The sequence below is a fragment of the Cynoglossus semilaevis genome, chromosome 9 (genome assembly GCF_000523025.1).
Source record: "Cynoglossus semilaevis isolate Cse_v1.0 chromosome 9, Cse_v1.0, whole genome shotgun sequence".
Lineage (NCBI taxonomy): Eukaryota > Metazoa > Chordata > Actinopteri > Pleuronectiformes > Cynoglossidae > Cynoglossus > Cynoglossus semilaevis.
Window position 1 is genome coordinate 8,912,913 of NC_024315.1, and position 10,269 is coordinate 8,923,181.

The following is a 10,269-nucleotide window of genomic DNA, read 5'->3' on the forward strand; positions in this document are numbered from 1 at the left end:
ACATTAATTCTACTCTTGTCTCTACACTCAGGCTCTGGATGGGTTCTTTATAGCAATAATGACTGATGGAAACATCCTCTATATCTCCGAGAGTGTTACCTCACTACTAGAACACCTACCAGTGAGTATAACAAATTCAATGACAAAGAATATCGCGTTTGTCTCTAAAATATAATTTATTTAAATATTATTTTGTGTTACCTTTCTCAAACTGTTGGGAAAATTAAAGACCAGGATGCAACAAACGTTGAAATTATCAGAATTGGTTTGTTCTGTGTTCTCAAGCTTGTAACCATCTTACTTCAGGCTGACTTGGTGGATCAGAACCTGCTGAATTTCCTGCCTCTTGGTGAACACTCTGACGTGTACAAGGCTCTGTCCACACATCCCTCTGACACAGAGAACCTGAACTCCGATTACCTAAAAAGTCAGTTATACCTACTCACATGAGCCAATGCTATTTGTCTGTATATTTACACCATTTAAACATAACATGCTTGCATGCATGTTTCTCTTTAGTTCATGTTAATTTGTATTTGTTCATAAAGTCAGGCCAGAAAGTAACACTGTATTTCTACCTATACTATGTCTCTGTGAAGGATTACAAATGATCCACACTTAAAGGCTTTGTAGCCAATTTTGTTAGCTATAAATCTCATCATCTTTTGTCAGTTAGAAAGCAATTAGTGAGGTATTATTAGAATTATCTTGGTAGAATTATCTTGGCCTTCAGCCAATTTTGAGTTGAACAACTGGCAAGCTAGCGGCTTATATTTTTGCAGTCTTTACCAATGTGTGTTAAATATTTGCTTTGTGTTGCTGTGTTTTGAATTCTCTCCAGATAAAAATCACATGGAGTTCTGCTGCCATATGTTACGTGGGGCTATTGATCCTAAAGATCCTCCCGTTTACGAATATGTGAAGTTCATCGGCAACTTCAAGTCACTCAACAATGGTGAGTCATACTATTGTATTCAATGAAACTGTACATTTGATTAAAATTAGAATTGCGGTCGGTTACCTGCCATACATTCACAGTGTTTGCTCATTGCATTTAACCAATCAAGTGAACATTACAGACTGTGAAGCTCTGGTTGGCTGCATAAAAAGATATGATGGGCATGATTCAGCCCACAGGCTTCGAGTTTGACACACGCGATCTAAAACCACTTTTCCACTACAAACAAAACAAAGTATGTTCCTGACAATGTGTCACAACCTCTTTACACTGGGCCTATTTTTACAGCCATCTGCCCGCATCTGCAAACCTGCTGTGCTTTCTTTTTGTCTAGCTGGGTTTCTGTTAGGTTTCTTTTAATCCTACAATAGTTGATGACACACCTAGAGCATGATGATGTCAGCACATCACACCCTCATTGAAGCACTCAAGCACGAGTTGTGATTGTGATAGGCGCCTATAAAGCAAAATGTATTATCATTATTATAGGTATACATACATATACATATTTTTTTTTCATTTTGTAAATGAAGTTTTTCTGTGTGAAATAATGTTTGTGTGATTCAGCCACAGCCTTGCTGTCGGACCTGCGTGAGATGGTGTGCTTTTTATGGCAGTGACTCAAATATGTAACATTGCTCACTGTGCTTTCTGCTGTTTAGTTCCTAATGCGACAAGGAATGGACTGGCAGGAGTGTTGCAGCGGTCACTACAGCCCGCCTTCGATGACCAAGTGTGCTTTGTAGCCACAGTCCGACTGGCTAAACCTCAGTTCATCAAGGTATACAGCAAAAGCACACCCAAAACACACATATTTTTTATGAATAATACCAAATGCATTATGAATATTTTTTTAAAAGATATTTTATGCAAAACAAAAAATATGCCTGTTTCTATATGGCAACAGCATACTACATATGTAAACTGCAATGTCTGTGGACAAGGTGGTGGATCTAATTGTTTAAATATTTGCAGGAGATGTGTACAGTGGAGGAGCCCAATGAGGAGTTTACCTCCAGGCACAGTTTAGAATGGAAGTTCCTCTTTTTAGACCACAGGTAAACGACCAGCAATGCTTCCTGTACTTTAAACATGCAAATGCACAGCACTCAAATGGATAGATAGAACTTTATTTCCTTGAGAATACATGGAATACACAGCCTTCTGATCAGAAGAGTTATCCTAAATACAGAAACTACCAAAAAACACACATTTACACTATTTACTTTGCTGCAATATTTTCTGTACTTCTTTGTTCCACTTCATTATTTGTCTGCAGTACTCCAGTATTCCTTAGAGTAAAACCTTTTTTTTCTCAACTTCAGAGCTCCTCCAATCATAGGCTACCTGCCTTTTGAGGTTTTGGGAACATCAGGGTATGACTATTATCACGTGGATGACCTGGAGACACTAGCAAAGTGTCATGAACACTGTGAGTGAAGTATTATATTTACTTTTTAATCTATCTAATACTTTTAAACCTTTTTTTGTCTTTAATATATTTGCGTTTTTGTCACCGTCAACCTTTGTCCTTTTCAGTAATGCAGTATGGTAAAGGGAAGTCCTGCTACTACCGTTTCCTGACTAAAGGTCAACAGTGGATCTGGCTGCAGACTCATTACTACATAACCTATCACCAGTGGAACTCTAGACCTGAGTTTATTGTCTGCACACACACAGTTGTCAGGTACAGACTACTCTTTCTCACTTATTTCCAGATGATTGTAATAAATACCGAAGAAATACTGCCCCCTTTCTTTAGGTCTGTTTACTGACAACACAGCATTGTCTGTACTGTTCTGTTAGACCAGTGTTTCGCTCTATATATGCATCCTGACCCTCTCTGTGTTATTCTCTAAAATGCAGCTATGCAGAGGTTAGAGCAGAGCAGCGTAGAGAGCTGGGCATTGAGGAGTCAAATCCCGAGGTCACTGTGGATAAGGTGAGAAACTGGAAACCACTGCAAATAATTATGTGGGCGTGATCAGGTTTTTAAATATGTATGATCCTTGTTACTAAAGCACTAACAAAACACATCCTTTTTAAAGCAAGAAATGTTCTTGTTGTTGCTATTGTTGAAAGGCCTCTGCAATGAAGGCTACCTGCTCATATGTGTAAACAAGCTCCTACAAGAGGAAGTGTGAAGTCTGTTCTTGGTGCCTTTTATTACTACTACTATCACTGTTTGTGTTATTGTTTTGCACAGTGCACATGTTTTTCCATTATGGCGATGAATTGTATTTTCCCTCCGGTTTAATGTTTAACCAGAACAAACAATAGCCACTTGGTCAAAGAGTCGACATTTAACATTTTATTGTTGACTATTTATTTCCCATTTATTTCTGCATGTAGAGTCAAGACTCTGGCTCTGAGTCACAGCTGAATACATCCAGCCTCAAGGAGGCGCTAGAACGGTTTGACCACAGTCGAACACCCTCAACGTCCTCACGAAGTTCCCGGAAGTCCTCTTCCCATGTCTCTGACAACACTTGCACCTGTAGGGACAAGCACACACACACACACACGCGCACACAATCAGTTAAATGTACTTTTGATTAAACCAGATTATTGTTTACCTTTGGTTCTTTCTCTGCAGCAACAGCCTCAAAGCTACACATGGACACTGCCACACCTCCTCGACAGTCTCTAGCTTCCACCATGGAGATGACACCACAGCGTCGCTCATCTATCAGCAGCCAGGTGAGATATTTCTGGTCCACAGCATTTATACCTGACCAACAAAGCCGTTGTTTGTGGCGAATAACAATTATTTGGTAAATGGGTGGGAATTAAGGGTTAATCCACATTCCAGTTGTCATTAAATTGTTTATTCTTTGTTTTTACAGTCAATGAGCTCTCAGACCACAGGTCAGAGTGTGACTCCAGCCATGATGTCACAACACATGATGTCACAACACCAACACCACCACCAACACCAGCAGCAACAACAACCACAACAACTACAGCCAAGCGTCCAGGTAAAGTTTAGTCATTTATATTTTATAATTTAACAATTTGGTCATTGGAAAATGTTAGTTGATGAATAATTAAAAATACGAGCTGCCACCTCACTGATTTATCGACAGTAGGTGTTGCCTACAACACACACACACCAGGGTTATTTCTGCACAGTTATAAAATACGTTATGTTTTCTCTCCACCCACAGCCGGTGATGGAGTTCTCTGCACAGGTGAATGCAATGCAGCACCTTAAGGAACAGCTGGAGCAAAGGACCAGAATGATCCAGGCCAACATCCAAAGGCAGCAGGAGGAACTGAGGCACATTCAGGAGCAGCTGCAGAGAGTGCAGGGACAGGGCATACAGGTGTGGTGCAGAAGCCTGGAGGAACTGTGACGGCAGCAGTTCTACATACTCATGACTTCCTAAAGTAGTTCACGCTTGAAGCCTTTTTTTATTATGCTGTAGAGCATTTCCCCGTCGCCCGTTCATTACACACACTGCGAGTACATAATTAGCAACCTGACAGCAGAGAGGTTTTATTCCACGGTTAATGTGTCAGCCTCTACGGCTAAACCATCTATTTAAAGTTTAGTGACAGCTGTAAATTAATCCTCACACGTTTTTGGTTTTACTACAGTGCTGGCACCAGACTTCAGAGAAGTTTAAGCTGCTGGGAAGGTGTAACTAAAGTTAACCTGGAGTAGCCTCCCTTTTGAGTTTTGTGCTGAACTGCACCAGTTATCTTTTTTGTACTCTACTTTTGTACAGTTTCTTTTTAAAGGTTTGATCATGTTTTAAACTGTGTTCCTTATTCTCTTCGTTTCTTTACCTTATTTAATGATCTGACAAGTGCAACACGAAACACATTGTTTATTTATTAGATAATAATATAATAGTGTAACCAGCTTTTCTTAAGAGAATGTGGAAAAAAATACAGATCACTGAAAATGAAAATGTGGGTTTGACTATTTGTATAGAGAGTCAGCATTGTTTTTAAATTTAATCACAAACTCTCAATGACATTTCTCTTTTTTGACTGTCAGGGTCAGTGCTAGTTTGTGCCCCTTTGTTTGTTTTGTTTTCCTGTGAGGGACATATGTAAAAACTTCAAACAATTGTTAAAAAATACCTGCTTGATGCACATGTGGTTTGACATGTGCTATTTTGACCATACAGATGTTGCTGCAGCAGCAGGGTGGAGCCATGAATGTGCAGCTCCCTCAGGTGGCCACAGTCCAGCAGCCCTCCTCTATGACCAATCAGGTTCAACAAACCACAATGAACGCCATCCATCCAGGAAATCAGCAGCTCACTATTCAGCAGCAGGCACCCACGCCTCAGCAGCAGCAGCCCAACACTCTCACACAGGTGGGACACACACAGCATGCTTTTTTTTAAATGCAAATTGAGGTCAGAACTAAATCCCCTGGTTGCATTTGTATGTAAAGCTGTTTTTTGTTTTCAATTGTAGGATTTAATTGGCCATAGAACAATAACAAAGCAGTGCTCAGTAAGGCTCTTTGGTTCATTTAATCATGTGATCATTTAATCAATTGTCTGGATGGTAAACCTTATACATTGTTGTTTTCAAATGTATATGTACCGCTTTAATTAAATATTCAACCAACATTGTAGAAGGTCTGTCTCCCCCTTCTGGCTGTGAGAAAAAATTACCTCACTGTTTTTAGTATCTATTTTTCAGTTCAGTTTAAAATAAATGGCACCTTTTTTTCAATGCTCAGGTAATATTGGTTTATTTTCAGGCCCAGCGTCAGCCCCAGCAAACTGCCCAGAATCAGCCTCAGACCCAGGGCTCTGTATCTGCTCCACTCTACAACACAATGATGATTTCACAGCCAGGTCAACCCAATGTGCTGCAAATTAGCACCAGCCTCCCACAGAACAACACACAGCAGGGCACCACTGTGGCAACATTCACACAGGATCGACAGATCCGGTAGGAAGACGACACCCAGAGCATGTGCTCACATAAATACTGCACAATATAAAGAGGAACCCGTTGTGACTTAGCTGTTCTCTTTGACTTGGCATGCAGTACGACACATTTGTACTGTAATATATTTTCCTTCGTTGTTATGTCGTGTCTATCTCAGGTTCCCGGCAGCGCAACAGCTGGTGACCAAACTGGTGACAGCTCCGATGGCGTGTGGTGCTGTCATGGTGCCTACCTCCATGTTTATGGGCCAAGTAGTCACTGCATACAACCCTTTTGGTGGTCAACAGGTAAAGAACCCAGTCATGTGACTAGAAAAATGATTGAAACAGATCAGTGCAGAGATCAGGGCTGAGTGTAATGTCAAACATGGGAGAAGCTGTTCTGTCCCAAAAGACTGTAGTTAAAGTGTGAGGCTTTTAACCAGGGATGAAATTTTTTTTTCATCAGTTATTTTACTTCTGAAAATACTTTTAACCAGGGATGAAATTTTTTTTTTCATCAGTTCTTTTACTTCATTTTGGACATAGTTAGAGATAGAGGCTGTAAGAAAATGAAGAAAATAAGGCTTGAAAGACATGAAGAAATACTCACGTCTTTCACTAATTCTACTCTGCAGAATTAACTGCAACATCGAAATATGTAAAAAAACAAAAAAACAACCTGGTGCATGTTATCTATTAAAAAATTCTATTTTGTACTAAATATCATTTATTCTACCCCAGGATTTGTCTTGGTTAACCTCTGTGTTGTTTTTTAGCAGGGGGGGCAGACCCAGACCCTGACTCTGCAGCCAGCCCAGCCCGCTCAAGGTCAACCTGACGGTCAAAACCAGTCAACTGTCGTGGCTCCGACTGGCCAGCAGGGGCAGCAACAACAGCAGCAGTTTTTACAGGTATGAGTAAAGATCAGAATGTCACTTGAGTTGTTATTAATTTTTAGCACAATCTATCACTTTATATATTTTATAAATTCTTATAAGAAGGAGAGGTTGTCATGTGGTTCTGCTTTCATATTAAAACCTTAAGTTGAAAAATGTTACCATCATTTGCATTGATGGACAATAAAAAAATTTCTTTAACATTTACTATTTAAGTCTAGATGATTTTCTTTTTTTTCTCAATAAAACCTTTTTAAAACTGAAAGGACGAAAGGAACTTCATTGACAGATAAAACGCAGGTTGTGATCTGGTGTCAACGACATCCAACAGAACCTCCATCTGTGGAAGTTTTAAGACCAAAATAGAGGCTGTGCAGAAAAATAGATTTGTAATTTTCATGAAGACCTTCCTTAAATGGTCTCAGACTCACTAGAAAAATCCACTTGACATTACGGCTCAATTGTTGTTCTCTGTCGTCAGGGCACTCGTCTCCTCCACAGTAACCAGTCCACCCAGCTGATTCTGCAGGCAGCTTTTCCTCTCCAACAGCAGGGCACATTTACCCAGGCAACGCAACAGCAACAGCAGCAGCAGCAGCAACAACAACAACAACAACAACAACAGCAGCAGCAGCAAAGGCAACAGCAGCAACAGTCTCACCACCAGAGGCACCAGCAGCAGCTGAAACCACAGCCGCAGAAACAACAGAAAGCTCCGTCATCGCACAGGACTGACAGTATCAGCAGCCAACCGCAGTGAAGTCTGCTGGAAAAGTTCACTCATTCAAACTGTTAAAGGAGTCATACACCTGTTTGCTCTGGTCACATGGCTGCCACGAACCGAGCACCAGAGCTCTTCCACCCTGTCTCCAGTGGAACGAAATAAACCATAGGAAAAAGAAAGGAAGAAGTCCACTCGGAACTTACGGGGGATTGTCACCATGGCAACACTGCAGCTTGGAATCACATTTTCCTTCCTCCAGCCTCAGTAGAAACCACAAAAAAAGAATCTAGAGAACACCTTTTTGCCACGGTAACGAAAGACTCCTCAAAGGTGGACCAGGGTGGACCCATCTTGTACAGAAGAAACTGTATGATGTAAAGACAACGTGTAAATATCCAGTATAGCTTAACAAGAAACAGAAATGTAGTATTTTATATGACTGCATGGAACAATTTACTGTGTAAGCTTTTAATAGTGGCTTTTAAAAAATATGACATTTATACTTTCTTCAGCTGTCGTCTGGTCAAAAAAGGAGCAAAGACTCCGCCCACCCCCCAACCTCCCACTTAACCTCGAAGAAACACAACAAAAGTCCAGGATAAGGCTTTAAAACTCGGTCAGTTTGTTGAAGAAGAAAAAAAAAGGTTGGGCTTGGGTCTAGTTTGTGTGGAAGTTGCATTCAAGTCTTTAAGACAACAGTGGCTCTTTTTACCTTTGCGGTTCTACAGATGGCAAGGAAGGTGATTAAGGTTAATAATTTTGATAATTTGTGTCAGGGTTTTAGTGATTCCAAGTGCCAATGACAAAGTCCATTATGGTTGTTTTGTTTTGTTTTTCAAGCAGACTATTCTAAGGCGTATATATTTTTCAACAAAATATTACCCCGATAAAAAGTGTGGGTGTGTGTAAATAACAAGGGATTATTTTTTAACAGAGAGCCCTATACATTACAAAACAGTATATCCTCAACCTGAAACTTTAGCACTTGATGTGGTTGTGTACAGAAAATCACTATTGAGACCTAGCTGTTATAAATCTGTGGTGTGAGTCTGTGAGCTAAAGTGAGTGTGTGTGTGTGTGTGTGTGTGTGGGTGGGTGTGCTTTTAGGGAACACAATCTTGTGTATATGTGTGTGTGTTGTTGGCATGAGCGTATCTGTGGTTGTGTGTGTTTGTCGCCCCCTGTGTCTTACAAAATTGACTCTTAGTAAGGGTTGGAAGTTGCTGGATGGTACTAGTATTCTCAGGAATGTGGACAGTTTTGCTTCCGCCTCAGTCTGGAACCAAACCAGGGAGGAAGAGTGTTGCTGCGAAGGTCAGAGGAAGACTTTCTAGATGACAGAAAAGGTTTGACGTCTTCCCAGTCAAACCTGAACCACAGCTGCTCGTCTTTTGTTTTCTTTCTGAAGTAAAAGTGGTTGTTGGCACGCTTCACAAGGAAGAGTGTAGAGAGGTCCGATCATATATGGGATTCAACCCTGGTCAGCTTTTCAGTTGGAAATCAAGTGACTTCATTGCACCAGCAAACCTCATTGTTCTGTAAACTCAGCGTTCTTTCACTTCCCTCAGTTCTCAAACAGCAGTCAAAACCAGGACTGGGACCAGGGTTCATTTGAGAAAAGAAAATGGACTTGGTCTCCAGTCCTGTACTACACTTGTAAGCCATATCAAACAGAAAAGCTTTGGTTTGGAGGGAGTGAAGTGGTTGGCAGCGGAGCATTTAGAATGTTTTATATGGTCTCCTGTCGTGAGTGTGAGTGTGAGTGTGTGTGTGTGTCCGTCCGTCCGTCCTCTTCTTGATTCTTCTCGTATCACTTTGGGGTCAGTATTCTTTCCCCTGGAGATAGCCAATCAGTTCTTGCATTGCAGTATAAAGTAGTAATTGAAATATTCATGAAACCTCTTCTGTGGCTGGGCACAGTATTCTGGTGGCCCAGGTGTGTGTGTGTGTGTGACAGCTGAGTACATGAGAGTACGTGTGAGAGAGAGACGTGTGTGTGTGTGTGTATATATGTTTGTGTGCATGTAATTGTCACTGTAACCTGTTATATTTTCATACAGAAGTGTGTGTGTGTTTGTGTAAAGAATGGATGTCAGGCAATGCAGAGCATTGGTCGCCTGTCGGACTAAGAAGGGCGCTGTTGATGTTGTCGTTCAATGACAAACTGCTCAGAGAAACATTTTCTCATTATCTTCTCATCAGACCAGTCTGCAATAGTGAACCTCAGAATCGCAACTGTTATAGAAGAAAGTAGCTGTGGGTGTGAGAGGCCTCTGTGTGGGGTGTTTCTACAGAGGCAAAAAAAAAAAAGATAGTGAAGAGACTTCACGCTGAGGGTCCTACTGCTCAAAGCAGGTCTTCCACCCGTCACATAGCAAATACAGATTCTCTAGAGAATAGTTTATGTCTGAAGCATCTCTCAAAGGGGTGTGATGGTTAAATCTTTATAGTTTGTGTCACTGATACCCAGCCCAAAGAATGTAAAGGCGTTTGGAGGAGACTTGTGGATGTTGTAACTGTTGATTATGGAGAACCTTTGTGATGAAGGAAAACGAGGGGTCTATGATGGAAAGAAAACGAAAAAAAGAATCCATGCATAGATTCAAATGTACAATCTTTTTCATGTGATTTGCATCGTTTAAAAAAAAAATAGTACAAAAAACGAATCTAAATGTTACACCAATTAAAATAAAATGTTCCTGTGCTTTCAGCAGCGGAAATGTTCTGCTAACATCTGAGAGAAGGGGAGAGAGGAAGGGTGAGGTGTAGGGTGTTAGAAATGAGAGGCCG

General features: G+C 40.8%; 1 protein-coding gene across 3 annotated transcripts in view; it reads left to right on the forward strand.

Moving 5' to 3' along the window:
* Positions 1-10,119, forward strand: part of clockb (clock circadian regulator b) — a 16,733-nt gene extending 6,614 nt beyond the window's left edge. For 2 of the 3 annotated variants that reach the window (XM_017035368.2, XM_008317042.3), the window contains exons 8-24: positions 32-121; positions 307-427; positions 842-955; positions 1,621-1,739; positions 1,934-2,016; positions 2,284-2,390; positions 2,498-2,645; positions 2,825-2,900; positions 3,311-3,455; positions 3,555-3,658; positions 3,805-3,936; positions 4,126-4,284; positions 5,098-5,289; positions 5,685-5,878; positions 6,036-6,165; positions 6,636-6,770; positions 7,237-10,119. In XM_017035368.2, coding sequence (XP_016890857.1) covers positions 32-121; positions 307-427; positions 842-955; positions 1,621-1,739; positions 1,934-2,016; positions 2,284-2,390; positions 2,498-2,645; positions 2,825-2,900; positions 3,311-3,455; positions 3,555-3,658; positions 3,805-3,936; positions 4,126-4,284; positions 5,098-5,289; positions 5,685-5,878; positions 6,036-6,165; positions 6,636-6,770; positions 7,237-7,515 — 2,328 coding nt within the window. In that variant the 3' untranslated portion in view covers positions 7,516-10,119. The remainder of the gene's footprint in view (positions 1-31; positions 122-306; positions 428-841; positions 956-1,620; positions 1,740-1,933; positions 2,017-2,283; positions 2,391-2,497; positions 2,646-2,824; positions 2,901-3,310; positions 3,456-3,554; positions 3,659-3,804; positions 3,937-4,125; positions 4,285-5,097; positions 5,290-5,684; positions 5,879-6,035; positions 6,166-6,635; positions 6,771-7,236) is intronic. The other variant, XM_008317043.3, reaches the window with a different exon arrangement.
* Positions 10,120-10,269: the final 150 nt, after the last annotated feature.